Source organism: Bacillus rossius, chromosome 14 (genome assembly GCF_032445375.1).
Source record: "Bacillus rossius redtenbacheri isolate Brsri chromosome 14, Brsri_v3, whole genome shotgun sequence".
NCBI classification, from domain to species: Eukaryota; Metazoa; Arthropoda; class Insecta; order Phasmatodea; family Bacillidae; genus Bacillus; species Bacillus rossius.
Window position 1 is genome coordinate 6,072,941 of NC_086341.1, and position 19,850 is coordinate 6,092,790.

At 40.1% G+C, this 19,850-nt stretch overlaps 1 protein-coding gene across 1 annotated transcript in view; it reads right to left on the reverse strand.

The window, feature by feature from the left end:
- Positions 1 to 19,850, reverse strand: part of LOC134539088 (collagen alpha-1(IV) chain-like) — a 192,764-nt gene that overhangs the window by 52,922 nt on the left and 119,992 nt on the right. Inside the window, exons 2-3 of the mRNA XM_063380819.1 lie at positions 12,855 to 13,049; positions 5,180 to 5,224 (exon numbers count right to left, since the gene is read on the reverse strand). Coding sequence (XP_063236889.1) covers positions 5,180 to 5,224; positions 12,855 to 13,049 — 240 coding nt within the window. The remainder of the gene's footprint in view (positions 1 to 5,179; positions 5,225 to 12,854; positions 13,050 to 19,850) is intronic.

Sequence of the window (19,850 nt, forward strand, 5' to 3'; positions counted from 1 at the left end):
CCCTTCTCTGGTGCCACTACAGGTACCCGCCCTCTGACGTCACTGTGCCACGTGACCCACGAGGAGAGGGGAGGAACTGTGGGAAACAAAGCAAGCAGACGCTGCCTAATGCTGCATATGGCCGCAAGGAAGCATTTAATAATTTTCCGTTTTAAGCTTTCCAACAATGGTACAATTTTGTTTCATACCGTATTTTAAGAGTTAATGTTTTACTCCTTAAAAAAAAAAAAAAAAAAGTTTGCAGTGACGATCGCACAAGTACAATTCTCAGCGCAATGCGTGTGTGTTCTAAAAACTTCGTCGTTGCAGATTACAGAAAAAAATATTGCTACGTTAAATTCTTTAAGAATAAATACCATTCCCAGTACTTTTACGTTCGCATCACCTAGGAAACTAAATCCACACACGCAGAAAACTTGGTTACAGATCAAATGTAAGTAGGCCTGGAACATAAGAAAATAACTTCAGTTCGAGAATTATCTACTGCACCAAGATGGTTTTATGTTTTTACGGCCTGTTAACATTTAGACCAATGAAAATTAAACACTAAGTAAGATTAAAACCACGTGTTTATACGGGCAACACAAATGGCCTGCCACATTCGTGCAATCACGTCTGTGCCCACTATCTAATTAGATATAACAAAACTCGGCAGTGAACAAAACCAGTGTAGCAAATAAGTTTGCAAGATTTGTTGGAATCCATTTCTTCGTAGATCCTATAATTATACAGTGCATAAGCCCTATAAAAACAGATAAATCGTAAAAACTGTACACGTCGACACCTGCATCACGCGCTAGGAAATTGTAATTATGGAGGGAAGCGGCTTTTCCGTAAAACTAGAGACAAGTGGGAAAATGATATTTCTGAGTTCAATGTTACAACGATTATAACTATTATATTATTTTTCAATGTTTTTCTCGTTTTTAATGGCTTTACCTCACTATTTCCCCGGACTTTATTGCCATCCACACGATTAAGTATTTCAGAATCCAGTAGGAATTTCGAAACGCCATTTCTTTGGGGAAATCAAATAATATTATAAGAACTCAAATATTCCTACTTTCGTAATTTTTTTTCCATGAATAGGCCGTGATTCTTGAATTACGTTATCAAATTATGTGAGCGAATTCACAATGGACAGGGGGTAAAAAAAATCTATATTTTGTAGTAGCATGCGCTTCTCAGTAAACAAAATTAGAACAGGCAACGGCTATGCGTTATCAAAAGTAAACGCTATGTAAGTGAAGAAGGAAATGCCTATATTCAAGTTATGCAAGTTAAAATTACATTCAAATACCTATGTGGGCCAGGAATTCACAAACCATTATAAATACGATTTCGGCTTTAATGTTTTGTACTTTAGAATAAAATACAGTATATTTTAGTTTTAAGTATACCTTCATTTCAGAAGAAATAAGGGTTTTCTGAAATATTTATTGGCGATTTATTTTGCAATTGAGTATTTTTTTTTTTTGTAATCAACCAATAGTTTTCATATAATCAACATAAACACTTCCAAACAAAACGTAAAACTATGTGCCATGCTGTAACGTATAGTATACTTGAGGGATTCCAATACCATTAGGTTTTTCCTCTCCACAAAAATGAATAAACCAGGCCTTTCCATTTACTTTGGCTTAGATAGCAACAGGCTTTCGCAAACACGTCCTTACCACTTGTCGCTATCCACACATATCATACGTGGAAACATGAAAACTTTACGTCTTTTTAATGTCTATTGCTTCCAAAGTGCTCGATAAAGCTAAATCCCTAAACCAACTTCGAATGAAATCAAATTATTAATGATTTTGTCCACGACAACTCTTTCGACATAGCTTATTCCATTACTAGCGACTGTTTATTTACATTCTGTGTCCCACAGCTGACAGTGACGCTTCAACCGGCCGTTACTTGAACTGCTTGGTTCCGCCCCGTTTCAAGTCGTTCACTGTGCTGTACTTCTGCGTTTGCGATGGATTTCGAGGGAAAGCTACGAAATTAAGTTGTGTTTATTATGAAATGACCAATACATTTGGTTTCGACCTCAAAGCAACTGCTTCATCAAATGACGCGTCTCTCCATTTTTTTTTTTAAATATATTCATTTCATGAACCCATATCTTTTTTACGTTTACATACTGTGAGAGCCAGCAGAATATCAACAATCTCTACTATATTTATTTAAATATATTTTCTAGTTAGGTACCGTGTATTATTAATTACTTTTGTGTCCCAGACAATTTTTATTTTCAGATATCAAACTCAAAACGTGTTCATAGGTAAGTTAAGAACATACATAATACCAAAGCAGCTTAGCAAAAAAAAAAAAAAAATAAATAAATAAATAAAGGCAATGAATGGCTTTCAGAGATTTTAAAGGCTATAATTTCATCCGTACGGACTTCGAAAGTCAAAGTTTGGCAAGGTTTGACGGATGGACGGATGGGATTTTCCAGGCCATCTGATTGGCTGAATGTCACGTGATTGACGAGTCCAGCTCTAGGCTACTGTGCAGTGGCGGCTCTAGACTTGGCGGGCACCCGATACATCGACTTTTTCGGGGCATCAAATATTTCGGTGGAGGAAAGGGATGGAATAGCCCTGCACCGGAAAAATTGAAGAATAAACTATTCATAACTTTTTTAAATGCAAACGTGAATTTAAATAATGACAAATTTGTCTTAAGAAATCCTGACATTCTTCCTTAATAAATTATACTCGAGTTAGTTTCATAAATTCAAATGATCGGATTTCCGGTGAAGTCGCGACTTTACGTGAGACAGTAAAATGTTTGAAAGGTTTTTTTTTGTAGTAAGAAATCATGCAAACTCAATTGAAATCTTGAATGTTTTTTTACCAGCACTTTCAATTACATGCTAATAACCATTTATGTCCTAATTTTACGGCCTCCATCTTTGGTCTCGCGCGAGAAGGGACGTCGACGCACAAGTAAAACAAACTCGTCAAACTGTGTGAAACTTTTCAATCAACACTTTCATTTATAATCGTTATTGACAATTTGAAATGTTTCCATTATAATTACGAAGGATCAAACGAAGCCCGGGGGTTAAAATTTGTTTTCTACTGTTCTACAGTTTCTGATGTCAGAACAAGCAGTTTTTTTAAGTTAAATCTACTCATTCGAGCAAACAGATTATTATTTTTAATTTTTTAACATTAGATTTGGTTTAGGTTTGCTAACAGGGAAAAAAATATACTTAATATGTTGTTACTGTCCTTGTGTAGTTAATGAGAACTTTATTTTAATTTTATTATAAAAGCCCTGGAAGCTCCTTTGAGTGGACGAATAGCACTACAGCACAGAATAAACAATTGTGACTACAGTATACTCAGAACTACACAAAGGAGAAACATAAAAAAAACTTACTTCTTACAAGAGGAAGTAGAAAATGGATCGTATTTGAAGAGAAAAAAAACAAAGAGGTTTATTAAAAACCTTAGACAGACACTTGGATTTTATTTATTTATTTATACATTGATGTTAACAGCCGCGCTGTGGTTGGCTACATGTTGGAAGTGGGTGGAGTGCAAATCTGCGGGCGCAGCGAACACGAAGATGGCAAACGGGCGAGCGAAAGGAAGGGCAGGCGAACTAGTTGGTCCGCGGCCGGCCTGTAAGTAATGGCTTGTTAGAGTCGGTTAGCGACTATGCCACCTAACGAGTAGGCGTGGGCGTATCCTTCTGGCCTGGGAGCAGCGCGCAGTCCGCGCGCGACACAACTGAAACTTAGCTTCTTGCTTATTACCCAATTATTGGTCTTTTTTTTTTTTATCGAAAAAGATAAAATAACTGAGAATAGTTACAATGCGGATATGATCACAAATAAACTGTGGAGTAGAAAAACACAAGCAGCGATACGACAATTACGTGGCATCACTGCTGCGTCATCATTTCTACGTCTCCCCTGCCGTCTGCCCATCCAGCCGTTCCAGGTCGATGACCTGACACAACAAAACTACATTTTTCACTTGTAATGTGACAGCCATCTGAGGTGGCCACCTACCTAGGCCGCCAAAAAAATTTGATTCTAAGAAGAGAAAGAAAATTTGGCGACTTACAAAACCAAAATAGATCATTTAAGATGTACACCGTTAAAAAAAAGGGCATTATAATCAAAAATATAATTGTGATCAAAAATATGATTGTAATATTATTTCTCGTTTGCTTCTAACATATTCAGACACAGATACGGGTATTGTTATATTATTGATCGTTTTATTTTAACATCCTAAGAAACAGTTATGAGTTAACAAATGTTTGTCTTGGGGACCAAGCTTGATTCAGGAGATGAGAAAGGTAATTATCATGATGCCAAATAATCAAGTGCTCCAATCAGTATAGAGTATTCTTAGGACAAAGCAGGAGTTGGCATGATTGAAAATGGGATAAAACATTGTTTTTTATCTACACCTGCCACAATAATTGTATGAAATTACTAGTAGGTAGTGTCTTTTTTGACAGACTAACCCAAATATACAGAAAAGTACAACATACAGATCTGCTGCTATCCGCCTATAGGCATTATTATACCTCAATTAAAGTAAATAACTCTTTAACAAATACTGGTACAGGCCTTATCTTAAAACATTGGTTTGAAATTATGATAATGGTTTTATGAATATTAAAAAAAATATATTTCTATGTTTGAATACAACAAACCAATAATAGTTAATTTTCGGAAAAATCATATAAGCATAGTTTGCACATATTTTTACAACTGCTTCTATCATCTCATAGTTGAGTTTCGATGGCCTTAAATATTTGGCAAACAATAAAAATGTCACTGACAACTCTCAGGATTCTACCGGGAGTAATAAAGTGCGTGCCGTACCACAATATCCACATCCAAAAACACGATTTAAAAAAAATAAATACATACCTGAGAAAGTGAACAGTACCTATATATTCAAAATCGTGAGCGACTCAGCCATGTTAAATAAATCATTTTCATTGCTTAAAAACACAAAAATACCAAAATTTTTAGAAATTACTGGATATCGTTTCCTAAACATCAACCTCGTTCCATACACATGAAATTTACCGTAATTTTTACAGAAAAATTTCCACGCCAATGCATAAACTAAGCACTTTTTTTTGGCACGTTTATGAATGCTAGAGTTTTTTATTGCATAGTACAGGTACTTGTGATACTTACTGGAATACCTGGAGCTCCTCTGAAGCCTGGAACACCGGCATCTCCCTGGAAACATGGAGCAAACACGTCACCCCTCAGTCACCAGCCGACCAATCAGAGTGAACCGACCCCCAGGTGGTTCTCACGGCAGGTTGATCCCGCTATGTACCCCCGTCGCCTTCTGCAGTCTGGAGGCGAACAGACAACACAGCGTTCGGGGATCGAGCAAGAGCGTAGCTAGCTCGAAACATGTGGGGAGGGGGCGGGGAGGGCCCATTTTGCAAAATCCGACAGAAGGGGGATTTTTTTTCCTTCGAAATAAAAAAAAAAGAGGGCAGGGGGAAATTGGTCAGTATCCAACTGAAAGGGAGGCATATTTCTGGTCCGCTAAAAAGATGGGGTGGAAGGATTTTTTTAATTCGACATTAATGGAGGGCAATTTTCAGAATCCGACAGAAAGGGGATGGACATTTTTTCTGAATCAAACATAAATAGGGTGAATTCTTCAGAATCCGACAAAGACAAAAAAGGGGGGGAGGGGGCTATTTTCTGTAATTCAACCTCTTTAATGGGGGAGGAGGGTCCATGGGTCCATACAATAATAAACAATAACAGAAAAAAAAGGGGGGGGGGGGGCGCATCATTTATTAAAAACTTTTTTTTTTGTGAACAATAATAGTTTGTGATGATTCGTTACAAATATTCTCTGACTACAGGGCCTTGCTCCTTGTTTTATTTAGTTTATGACCACTTCGCTAAGAGTTATGATGTGGGGGGGGGGGGGGGGCAGCGGGCCCCCTTCCCCTGGGATACGCACTTGAATCGAACCCGACCTGACCTTTCACTCACCACGAGAGTCGTCATCACCAGGCCGTAACTAAACGTCGTAAAGACCGTAACTTCGGCCTTCTTTTTTTTTTCCCCCCATGACATTTTTTTTTTTGGGTTGCATAGCGGCTTTTCTCGGAAGCGAACCCGCGGCGGCCGGCTGGGGAGGTGACGTCATCACCGCGGCTGGTGAGATAAGACCCGCTGCACCCGGGAATAGCCGCGGCGCATGACGTCACAACTCCTCTGCTTCCTGCGGTCAGGGCGAGGCCTCCCCCCCTGCCCTACCACCCCCCTTCCCATGGGGCTGCTTCCGCGCGCAGCTCTTCCGAGAGCTAACAGGCTACACACATTCTCATGTAACGAAACAAGATCGAATATACAAATAACTTGCATCGGCTATATAAGAAAAAGTGAGTAACAGGCGATTCGCCTGACGGCAGTTTGCCTAAACATGAATTCGTTACGACGATTTGCCGGAAGTCATTTCGCCTAACGGCGATTCGCCTAACGGCGTTTCGCCTAAAATGTTAATATGATGACAAAACCTCGTTTTGCCTAACGGCGAATTGCCTAACGGCATTTTGCTAATGGCGATTTGCCTAACAGCGTTTTGCCTAACCTAACCTAGCCTAACCTAACCTAAGCTAACCTAACCTAAGCTAACCTAACGGCGTTTGCCTATCAGCGGTTTGCCTAACGGTGATTTGCCTAACGGCGTTTTGCCTAAACGGCGTTTTGCCTAAACGGCGTTTTGCCTAAAATTAGGCAAAACGACACATGCCCGAAAAAGTAGCTTGGCTTTTGGGTTGTAGCCGTGTCCTTGGCGAATAATTTGGTGAATTATTCGCCAAGGACACGGCTACAACCCAGAAGCCAAGCTATTTCAGACAATGGCCGTGAAAGCCTGCAAACACACACACACACACACACACACATATATATATATATATATATATAACCCTAGATATTGCCACGTCGAAGGCGATTAGTTCGCCGACGTTTCGGTCGACAATGCAGTCGCTGTCTTCAAAACAAGCAAACTCAGGCCATGGATAGTGAAAGCCTGTACGATCCTCAATAAAATAAAATACTCCTTAAGCTTTGCCTACAACAACTTTATCTTCTACCCAATTATCCTTTAATGCCGTTTAACACTTAATCATGTTTCTTCCCCCCCTCCCCCCACCCGATTCATCACATTCTTACTTCAACTCATTTGCCTGGGTTTTTCCTGCCACTTTGAACACATTATTTCCTTGGTTTAGTAACATTTGACTACTAAAATAAAAATTTCTACCAAAACATACATATCACGAAATTTTGACTACAAAAACATTTTCTTTTTCTAGCACATTATACAACTTACATTGTTATCATTTTGATAAACACATAGGTAGGTATAACACACACCGTTACTCTGATAACGAATACATTTGTTTGAACAAAGAAACTTTTAAATGATACATTATAAATTGCGATAGAGCGAAAGACTAAGACTATTGATATTTGATCATGACTCAAATTAACGTCCAGTTTGTATCCCTTACACTTCATTAAAAGTAAGTTGCTAACAGAATTCATAGTAAACCTTGCGAGTAATGTGATACGCCCAGATCACGTTTACAGTGATGGCCACAGTGACGTTTACCTAAAGCACATTGAATAATAGGAGAGGCCCGAAAAAAAATATTGTCCCCAGTCCCTGAGAATAATTTGTCAGCAGGGTTCAGAAGCTACAATATTCTCACAATAATACTTAAAAATATCATTATTTTCACGCAATATGTTTATATTGTTTAATGGTTACATTTTTAATGTTTTTGTTCTTTACTAATTATTGTGAATACGTTTTTTTCTTCGCTTTTTATTAGTTACTCTGTCACATGTCACTAATTGCATTTATTATATAAATAAAATCTATATAAAAATGTAAATGTTCGTTCGTTCAAAAGCTTCAATCTCAGAAAATTCTTCAGGATGAGTAGTATTTTTTCAGGTTTTCTTTTTCCAACTGTGTTTTTCAAACGCGTGTTTTCGGAATGATTTTCAGGCATGGAACAGCCGGTAGAGATTCTTGAAAACACTCATAAAATTAATTTTAATATTTTTTTAAAGAATCAAATAATAATGTGTATGTTGTTTAGTTGCTTAAGTCATAAAGTTTTCATATGTATATCGTTTGCTATCTGAAATCCATATTTCTTGTTTTTTTTTTTTAAATATAAATAAAATATTATATTTTATTATAATTATTTTCACTTTTTTTGTGTTCATTTTTAATTTGTTTTAAAATCTTGGTATTGTTTTGTCTTTGTATATTATATATTTGTGTTACTTGTATTCGTCAATGGTCTGAGTCGATGCCACAGTTCTCAGCTTGAGAAAACGTAAATCCAATCGATTTATTAAAAAAATTTGAAGACTATGCGTCTATGTTTAGATTGACAGACGAAGAATGTTTGATATGCATGAATTCGGCACTTAAAAAACCACGCGTATTATTGGTGGGAGTTAAGCCAAGCTTCCACGCACACTTACGCCGAATTCAAAGGCCATCCAAAGGCCTTAAGCCGCAGGTAAGGCATTTTAAATAAATAAATAAAACAATTCTCCGCTATATAATGTTACGGTCACCGCTCGGATCTCGCAGTTGGCACCCCAGTCGACAGACCTGGTTCTTAGAGGCGACACCGCACCAGATATCGCCCTTATCTTTGAATATATATACTGCATAGAAGTCGCGAGTGGATAGGATTTACTCTACGTTTTTCAGGAGCGTATGATGATCAGCTTGGGAACTTCACCGCTGTAGTGCGCTGCCGTAACGCCCTGTATCGTCTTAGTTGTTATTGACACGTTAGAGCGCAGCACTTTCGCCCGCTGTCATTCCTCCGCACACCCCCACCCATCATTCACTGCAGCTCAAGGTCGTTCAACGGGTGGGGGGGAAGGGGTGTTCTAAGAGTTCGACACTTGCCCGCTAGGGACCACCGCGAGTCGATGCCCTGGAGATGGTGGCGATTGGCGGCGGTGAATTAACCAACTACCTCAAAACCGTATTAGAAATTTTAACCTGGGCTGGCGACTTCTATACAGTATATATATTCAAAGCCCTTATCGAACTCTTGCGGAGAGCGACTTTTGAGAATCTACGTCCACGCGCGGCGGAAGACGGCAGGGCGAAGCCTTCCAAGACCTCGGCACGGACGCGCGCGGCTGTGGGAACGAAGATGGCGTCTTGTTCGCGGGAAGACCGGGCGCGGGTCGGAGGACGTCGTTATGCGTCGCGGCGCTCCCACGCCGAGGGCCGGACCGCGCGTGACGTCACGTCTCAGACCGCTTCGCTGCCGACTGTCCATCCGACATCTCCCCACTGCCGCTCTCTTGCGGAGAAGGCTTCAAGAACAGATCTAGGGGCAGAGGGGGAGGAGGACGCCATGTTACGAAGGATTAGACCCCGCCATCTTGGATTCTTTCATTTTTTTCCCTGTATTATAATATTGAACTATATTTGGGTGCCGGGTTAAGAAGTAATAGACCCCGCCATCTTGGATTCTTCCATTTTTTTCCCTGTAATTATAATTTTGAACTATATTTGGGCGCCTGGTTAAGAAGTAATAGACCCCGCCATCTTGGATTCTTCCATTTTTTCTGTAATTATAATTTTGAACTATATTTGGGCGCCTGGTTAAGAAGTAATAGACCCCGCCATCGTGAATTCTTCCATTTTTTTACCTGTAATTATAATTTTGAACTAATATTTAGGCGCCGGTTAAGAAGTAATAGACCCCTTCATCTTGGATTCTTCCATTTTTTTTTCTGTAATTATAATTTTGAACTATATTTGGGCGCCGGGTTAAGAAGTGACAGACCCCGCCATCTTGGATTCTTCCATTTTTTCCCTGTAATTATAATTTTGAACTATATTTGGGCGGGGGTTAAGAAATGATAGACCCCGCCATCTTGGATTCTTCCATTTTTTTTTCTGTAATTATAATTTTGAACTATATTTGGGCGACGGGTTAGGAAGTGATAGACCCCGCCATCTCGGATTCTTCCATTTTTTTCCCTGTAATTATAATTTTGAACTATATTTGGGCGACAAGTTAAGAAGTGATAGACCCCGCCATCTTGGATTCTTCCATTTATTTATCTGTAATTATTATTTTGAACTATATTTGGGCGACGGGTTAAGAAGTGATAGACCCCGCCATCTTGGATTCTTCCATTTTTTTTTCTGTAATTATAATTTTGAACTATATTTGGGCGAGGGGTTAAGAAGTGATAGACCCCGCCATCTTGGATTCTTCCATTTTTTTTTCTGTAATTATTATTTTGAACTATATTTGGGCGACGGGTTAAGAAGAGATAGACCCCGCCATCTTGGATTCTTCCATTTTTTTCTGTAATTATAATTTTGAACTATATTTGGGCGCCTGGTTAAGAAGTGATAGACCCCGCCATTTTGGATTCTTCCATTTTTTTTCTGTAATTATAATTTTGAACTATATTTGGGCGACGGGTTAAGAAGTGATAGACCCCGCCATCTTGGATTCTTCCATTTTTTCTCTGTAATTATAATTTTGAACTATATTTGGGCGGGGGTTAAGAAGTGATAGACCCCGCCATCTCGGATTCTTCCATTTTTTTCCTGTAATTATAATTTTGAACTATATTTGGGCGACAGGTTAAGAAGTGATAGACCTCGCTATCTTGGATTCTTCCATATTTTTTTTCTGTAATTATAATTTTGAACTATATTTGGGCGAGGGGTTAAGAAGTGATAGACCCCGCCATCTTGGATTCTTCCATTTTTTTCTGTAATTATAATTTTGTACTATATTTGGGCGCCTGGTTAAGAAGTAATAGACCCCGCCATCTTGGATTCTTCCATTTTTTTCTGTAATTATAATTTTGAACTATATTTGGGCGACGGGTTAAGAAGTGATAGACCCCGCCATCTTGGATTCTTCCATTTTTTTCTGTAATTATAATTTTGAACTATATTTGGGCGACGGGTTAAGAAGTGATAGACCCCGCCATCTTGGATTCTTCCATTTTTTTTCTGTAATTATTATTTTTAACTATATTTGGGCGAGGGGTTAAGAAGTGATAGACCCCGCCATCTTGAATTCTTCCATTTTTTTCTGTAATTATAATTTTGAACTATATTTGGGCGCCTGGTTAAGAAGTAATAGACCCCGCCATCTTGGATTCTTCCATTTTTTTTCTGTAATTATAATTTTGAACTATATTTGGGCGCCGAGTTAAGAAGTAATAGACCCCACCATTTTGGATTATTCCTTCCCCCCCCCCCCCCCCCCGTAATTATAATTTTGAAATATATATGAGCGCCAAGTTAAGAAGTAATAGACACCACCATCTTCGATTATTCCATATTTTTGGCTACAATTCTAATTTTGAACTATATATGCGTGCCGTGTTAAGAAGGATTAGACCCCGCCATTTTGGATTCTTCCCTCTTTTAGCTATAAATCTAATTTTGAACAAAGACATAGATAAATGACATAATCAAAAATAGTTTTTTTTTTAGTGATGTGAGAATATTGTGGTTTCTGAGAACTTTCTGCTGACAACTTATTCTAAAAAATCGTACCTCGGAGATCACACAAACAATATTTTTCACGAGAGCAGTTTAAATAATTTCAAATAGTACCTCGCTCGTTTACGCAACTATTTTCTACCCAAAATACGTGAATTTTTGACATACCGTAGATCTTAAGTGTTGTATGCCACCAGAAATAACGTCACAACGGCGGTGAAATTTATGGTTAAGAGTGCATTTTGCCCGAAAGTGGACACAGTTTGTTATACCTCCGATGTATAGATAAATGCAAACAAAGACAGTATTCCTAGTAATATAATTTTTTTGTTGAATAATTCTTTTGGCCGCACGATAATATGTCGTGGCCCGCAAGCTAGCCAAGCCTGCTGCAGTTTGCAGAGTGAGCAGGCGGGGGTCGAACCCGCACAAACCCCACAGGTGCTGGTAGTGAAGGGGAAAGGAAGGTGCAACTGAATAGGCGGAATATGAACATAAAAAAAAAACTGCGTGGTTGAGAAATGCGAACATCAAAAATTAAGTTTCAAATCAGAGGAAAAGATAGAAATTTATTAAAAATAATAACACAAATAAACAAAAAGAACAAATAAGAACATTCTTAGTTCAGAATTTAAGGAATCACGGAGTGGCGTTTTGATATTAATTTAAAAAAAAATTGAAATAATTTTTTCCAACGTTAAATTATTTTGGGAGCAATGAAATAAGCATGGCTGCAAAACAAAAATTTTGCGTTGTGCTTTGCTTGCGCTAGCGTGTATTTTTCAATAGAATAAATTTAGGTTATGATCCTCAGCACTCAAAACTTTTCGGCTATGCAGTTTTTATTATTTGACACAAAAGATAAAGTATCTTAACACACAGTATTTTTTTTGTTTGTTCCGCATTGTAAAAATAAATAATCTTAAAGGACCCAGCAACAAATCACGCTGGCCAACATTCAGATAACGCCCGTGAGGTTGTAAGCAGGGGGCGCAACAACTAAATTTCCAAAAGAAGGGGGGGGGGGGGGGGCAATATACCTTTTTATAAAGAATCATCGATCCCCCCTTATTGAAGCGGGGGTTCCGGGGGTCTTCCGCCGGGAAAATTTGTATTTCAAGGTGGAAAATGGTGCTATTTAAGCAGTTTTGCTATCTAAAAATTGAATATACAGCACTTTCTTTGCCCCCGTTTGCCCCCACTTCAAGGTTTCAGAGGGGGGTGTGTTGCGCCCCTGGTTGCAAGGTTGGCTCTGGGCAAGCGAGCGAGCGAGCTAGGGGGAAGGTAGGAAGGTGTACTCACCCGGTAGCCCTTCTCGCCGGAGCCGCCGAACTCGCCGCCCTCGCCCTTCTCGCCCTGGGGGCCGTAGGGGCCCTCGGGCCCGATGTCGCCCGGGATGCCCTCGCTGCCGCGCAGCCCGAAGAAGCCCTGCTCGCCCTGCAGGCCCTTGATGCCGCCGCACTCGCACTTGTACGTGCCCACGCAGCCCTTGCAGTACTGCCAACACGAGCACACGCACTCCGTCACGTCACGGCTCCACCTCAAGCATCACGGTACTCAAACAAAAACAACCACAATTCATAGTCTTAGTTTTTTTCCAAACGATTATTAATAATCACCCTTATATTGATAACAATTACAAATTAAAATAAAACATGCTAGACTTTTAAAAGGGGGAGAAAAATATTCTAAGATTCAAGCGTAGAGACGTGCAAAATTCGCGGATTCATTTCGCGATATGATAGAGTCCAAATACTTTTTGACATTATTTTGCTTCAGTGACTGGGGCAACAGTTTATCTGAAGGACCCTGGGCCAATGAAAAATCTTTTAACAGAAGAATAATTAGCGAATCACGATCATTCCAGTCAACATGTGTTACGAGTCGGTTACCAATCAGCAGATGTAATTTGCACGAGTGCATAGAGGATCATGGAGTCTATTCTTTAGGGATTTGAAATCGCGAATTTTACAGGTCTCTACTCATGCGGAACATTTTTTTTAAATCGGGTAACTTAGACTAGTCACACTGTCAAAAACAATACTTTGCTAACTTAACAAATTTATTTGCTTTAATTAGTTATCTTTTCAAAACATTTGCAGAAATATCCCTGATTTAAATAATGGCAAGAAAGAAAATTATATATATATATCAACATGGCGTGTGAACTCCAGCCTTAAGGGCAATTAGGCCTCGCCATCTTGGTTTTTTTTTTTTCCATTTTGGGTTATAATTCTAATTTTTACATTTCAATTTTTTAAATATCTCTCAGGCCTTCTATACCTTATTGCAAACACATATTGACTAGAAGGTTCCAGTTTGAAGGAACCTCGAGGAAATAACTGATCATTTCATGCGGGCTACTACAACTACCACGATAATCCCACCAGTTCACAAGTGTTGACTTCAACAAGTAGCACAAGCTAAGTCATATGTAGAGACCGGAAAAATTCGCGGATTCATTTCGTGATAGGCTGAAATTCAAACATGTGTACAGTTCTGCTGGTTCTGCCTATTGGCTCGCAGTTTAACTGGAGCTCTTTGGGCCAATGAGAGACTATCGACCAAAGAAGCGTCGAATCACAAGCTACCCAGTGGAGACGCCTCACAATTTAGCACCCAATGAACACTCGTGTTTGCTTGAGAAATGCAGAGGATAATGGAGGCTATCCTAGAGGTCATTGAATCCGCAAATTTTTCCGATCCCTAGTCATATGCCAGTCAAGCAACACCAAAGTTTTATTGCAAGGGGAATTAAATTACTTGAAATTGCAAAGATGGTGATGCTATAAAAGTGTCCTGCGGCCAATGCGCCATTAAATCTAAGCAAGTCTATTCTCCGCTTGTATTTTCGTGAATTATTTTGTAATATTTGTACTCATGTGTTTTGTGACGAGGCCCATTACGTAATAGTAAGTCGCGATGGCTGCCAGTCAAATGAGGTAAAAGCGGCGGAGGCTTGTGGTTGGCCGCGCAGCCGCTAGGAGCGCTGGTGCTGCCGACCTACTGCCCTTTCCCGCGCAGCGCGCTGCTCCCACTGGCGCGCCTACGTGCGGCCGTTGTGATTTACAGCGGCAGATTTCAAACCAAGATAAACTATTCCTCACCATTTCATTTGGAAGTCATACATGTTTTTTTTTAAATGCATAACTTGTTGCCATGGCTGGCCAATCCCCAAACAAATTACTAGAGACCTACAAAATTCGCGGTTTCGATGGCATTCAGGATAGACTGCACATACCTCTGTACACTCGGGCAAATAACGCAAGTTCATTGGCTGCCGACTTGTAAGTCTATGTGTAAGTCTAAGTATATGTGTTTGAATTCTAGCCTATCACCGAATGAATCCGCGAATTTTGCAGGTCTCTACAAATCACATAATCCATGCTACATTTTTTTTCAAGGTGTAGGCATACAATTTTCCTTAACCTAGACTCCTTACAAACAAATACACTTAGTTTTAGTTTGGATAGGATTTTTTTTTTTGTTTTACTGACCGCAAGCCAAGACAGTTTCTCAAGCAAATGTAACAAAATCCTGAAGTTTACTTTTCGAAACGCTCTGTTCGCGTCGTCAAAATGCCCCTTTCGTTCCCGTCTCGGTCGGTGGGAAAAGTTGGTGCCTCACTTGACTGGCCAGCCAGCTGCCAGGGTGAAGCACACAAGGAGGGGGGGGGGGGGTTATGATATATCCCCCTCCAAAGTCCTACATCTCTATCATACACACACTGTAAAAATTTTTTTCTGTAAATGAAACACAAATATTCATGTAAAATGGAAAATATAAGATATTTGTAGATTAGATTGGTACGTTTAAATGAAAACAACTGTATCACTAAAAATTAGTGTTCGCAGTAGTACTGGGTTCAGATTCTTACCCGGGCAATTATGCTTTGTGTTGTCCCAGTGCCTCCAGTGGTTAAAGTTATTTGTAAACAGTTCCCTGAATAATTGTCAGTATTAACTGCGCACATGTTATTAAAAAAATAAAATAGTTCTCACATAAGACATTCAGTGTTTCTGATTGACTGAAAACGTAACACGATATCAGTCTAACACATTATAGATAGAGACCGGAAAAATTTACGATTTCAATGACCTGTAGGATATACTCCATGATCCTCTATGCACGCGGGAAAATTACTTTTGCTCATTGGCTACTGACTGGTGACACCTGTTTAACTGGAACGCTAGTGAATCGATACTTCTTTTGTTAAAGGTTTTTCATTGGCCGAGTATCATTCAGATAAACTGTGGCCCAATCACTGATGAAGTAAAAAGGCCAACATTTTTGGATTCTAGACTATCACGAAATGAATCCGCGAATTTTTCCGGTCTCTAATTATAGAGCAAGAATTAAAACTTAAGCATAATGTAATTAGCACTAATGCCGCGCTTGCGTGAACGCATATCGCAATGTATTATTGCAGCCAGTAAGACTGAATTAAGTACGTGAAGATAAAATTGTGGAATGTGTATGTTGATTGTGTCCGGGCAATAAATCAATCATCGCGCGGAGCATTGGCAAGGACAGAAAACACGAACCCTGTTGAATAACAGGTGAAATGGCCGGGCCATGAAGCATTGCCGTCCGTCGTGGTTCTCTTGTCGGAAGCAAGCAGGTCGCCAGACACCGGCAGGTACCCCGCTGCTCCCCGCTGTTCGAACACCGCGGAGGGCTCCTAACGCACCCGCGTCACGGTTTACGACCTTATACGGCCTTACGACCGGTCGTTCCGTCGCGCGCGGACGCTCTCTCGTAAATATCGGACAGCGCTGAACGCCGCCGCTGCGCAAGCCTGGGGCAACACGTGATTTGCCAATACCTCCTCTCGTTCTCTCTCTCTCTCTTAACCCCCCTCCTTCTTCTTTTTCGACCCACCTAACTCCTTTCACCTTGCTACGTCCAACACTCCAGCGAAGGTAGACACGCCTGCCCTAAAAGAGTCTGCCCTGAATCTCTTATGGCTAGAGACCGGAAAAATTCGCGGGTTCAATGACTTCCAGGATGGACTCAAATATCCTCTACACACTCGGACAAATGCCAACTTGTTCATTGGCTGCTGACTTGTGAGTCGTCTCGACTGGGTGGCCTGTGATTCGACACTTGTATGAGTGAGGGTCTCTAATTGGCCCTCAGTCCTCCAGACTAACAGTGAACCAATGACAGAAGCAGCACTAAGGTATAATTATTTAAATTTTAGCATGACACGAAATGAACCTGCGAATTTTTCAGGTCTCTACTTATGGCCAGTTGTACTATTCCGCTCTTCGACCCGAGATCCAACACTGTAAAATAAAAATCTGTACTTTTACAAGGAAAGACCTAGGAAAATCAGTTACCAACGATATAAATCGTAAAACTGCTATTGCAGAGCATTGTACCATTTGTAATTTTACAAAGATCAGCCGTAGTTTTACAAGTGGTATCGTTCAGGGGCGCAACAACAGAGGGGGGGGGGGGGAGCCAAGGGTATTTTGCCCCCCCCCCCCTCTGAAACCTTGAAGTGGGGGAAAACGGGGGCAAAGAAAGTGCTGTGTAATCAATTTTTAGATAATAAAACTGCTTAAATAGCACCATTTTCCACCTTAAAATACAAATTTTCCCGGGAGAGGATCCCCGGACCCCCCGCTTCAATAGGGGGGATCGATGATTCTTTATAAAAAGGTATATTGCCACCCCCCCCTTTAAAAATTTAGTTGTTGCGCCCCTGGTATCGTTGGCAACAGACTTCCCATGGATCTTCATTGCAAAAGTACAAACTTTTTTTTCACTGAATGATTTTAAGGTTCATTCCTCGGAACGTTCAGCACACGATCTTCGCTCGCGCGAACTGAAGTTGAAATGTTTTCAATCTGCGTCACTTGAAGCATTCTCCAGTGTGGTCGGAGCGCCAGGTCTGTCCGTCGATAGGGCAGCCGGCTCCTAGGAGCGTCAACCTTACTCCATCCATGCAGACCCTGCCTCGGGCGGGAAACTACGCGCCGATTCTCTTCTCTCCAACTATTACTAGCGACCTGCAAAATTCGCGGATTCATACGGTGATAGGCTAGAATTCAAACACATATACCTCTTAGATAATTTTGCTATTGGCTTAATGTTCATCTGGACGAATCTCAACCAGTTGTAAACCCTCAACCAAAGACGGATCGAATCACAGACAAACCAGCTGAGACGACTTACAAGTCGACAGCCAATGAACTTGCGTTATTTTCCCGAGTGTACAGGGATATGTGCAGTCTATCCTGAAGGCCATCGAAACCGCGAATTTTGCAGGTCTCTAACTATTACTGTAATAACTAGGGGCATGCATATTTCGCGAAAAGATTCCGAGAATAGCTGAAAAGTTAAAACACTGTAGCATCGTCTGTGTCTCGTGATTGGGTGAGTTTTTTTCAGTTCAATATCGATTGTTACAACACCAATCACAGCGAGTCAATGCGGAAGCAAACGCGTCCTGAGTGGCTCGATAAAATAAGGCAACGACTTCTCTCGCAGACGTCCGCCAATCACGAGGAATAAACCGCTGGTGTGGGTTTAACTAGTTGCAGTGTAATAGGCGTTGAGATTTATTCGCGAAAAATGTCTGCCCCTAGTAATAACATGCAAACACTGTAATTTTTTTTTTAGTGGAACAGAAATATTCTTATAAAATTACAGGCATTTGTAAATTCGTACATTTACATGAAAACAACTGTGTCACTACAATATAGTGTTCGCAGTGATACTGGGTTCGGATTCTTACCCGGGAATTTATGCTTTGTGTTATCCCAGTACCTCCGGTAGTTAAGGTTAGTTGTGAAACCGTTCCCTGAATAGCTTTCCAGTATTAGCTGCACCCATCAATAAGCACGGTAAAGCAAAATAGAGTCAAATTGTTGAATATGGTTGAAACGTCAATCAAAATATAAAATTATGCGCCAATTTTCGAGAAACGTAAATCATGTTATGCAAAAATAACCAAGTTAACATCTTTCTTGTAGTGCTACAAAAAATTAATTGGCAACTGGTTTCCAAAGAAATCATTTGTAAAAGTACAGAATTTTTTATATCGGTGTAAAGTTCGTAACAATTTCGCACATCTATGCTCGTTCTATGTCTATCCGAGACCATTGTCATGAACTGCCATGACTAGAGACCGGAAAAATTCGCGATTTCTATGTCCTGTAGGATAGACTCCATGATCCTTTATGCACGCGGGAAAATTACTTTTGCTCATTGGCTACTGACTCGCGACACATGTTAACTGGGACGCTCGTGATTCGATACTTCTTTTGTTGAAAGTTTTTTATTAGCCGAGTGTCATTCCGATAAACTGTGGCCCAATCACTGATGCAGTAAAAAGGCAAACGTATTTTGATTCTAGCCTATCACGAAATGAATCCGCGAATTTTTCAGGTCTCTAGCCATGACTGTCGGTTCAACTCGAAGTTTCCAATTATCTTCGCTCAGCGCTCCGAACACAATGGAGCAATATAAAATGTAGTCGAACTATGATCAAACCAGTTATTTAAATGAGATGACGCCTGAACTCTAAAGGTTAGGGAGCAGTGATATTTTTTCGCGAAAAGCTTTCGATACAGGCTGTGTGTTATAACACTGTACCATCAGCTGTGTTTCGTGATTGGTTGGGTTTCTTTCAGGTGCATGCCCAGTGTCGTCACGCGAATCACAACAATTCTGCGTGCAAGCAAACGCGTTCTAAATGACCTGGCCGAATAAGGCAATCGCTTCTCTTGCAAACGGCCGTCCATCACAAAGCAGAAATACCGTTTTGCAGTCTAGTAAGGGAACAGATTATTTCCCGAAAAATCGCTGCCTCTAGTAATGGTGCACCTGGTCATTAGATAGGGACTGGAAATAATTGGTTGGTTCAACAATCTGTAGACCGTTATAGACTTTTCAACGCAGCATCTAAATAATTTAACGAAGATGTCTTCGTAATTTCAACGAACCAAATGCTCGTAGAAAATACGCCGTATTTCAACTTCCGACTTTTACGTTTCGTAACAAAAAAAAAAGGCAAACACACACAAGGACAAAATAAGAATGTTCTTACTGTGACCTTAGTAATTTTTTATATTTTAAGTATTTTTTAAAATATATCAAGAACTTTCTTTTGGATTCATGTTCAAAGTAAGTTAACTGGGTGTCCGTACATTTAAGAAGAAAGTTGTAAAATCACTAAGATCCTTGGATAAAATTTGTAACCAGGGTTTTCGTAAATTACAGGTTAAATATGATTTTTATTCAACAGTGTACGCTAGATTCCACCGTCTTGTTCACATTTGTGTATGC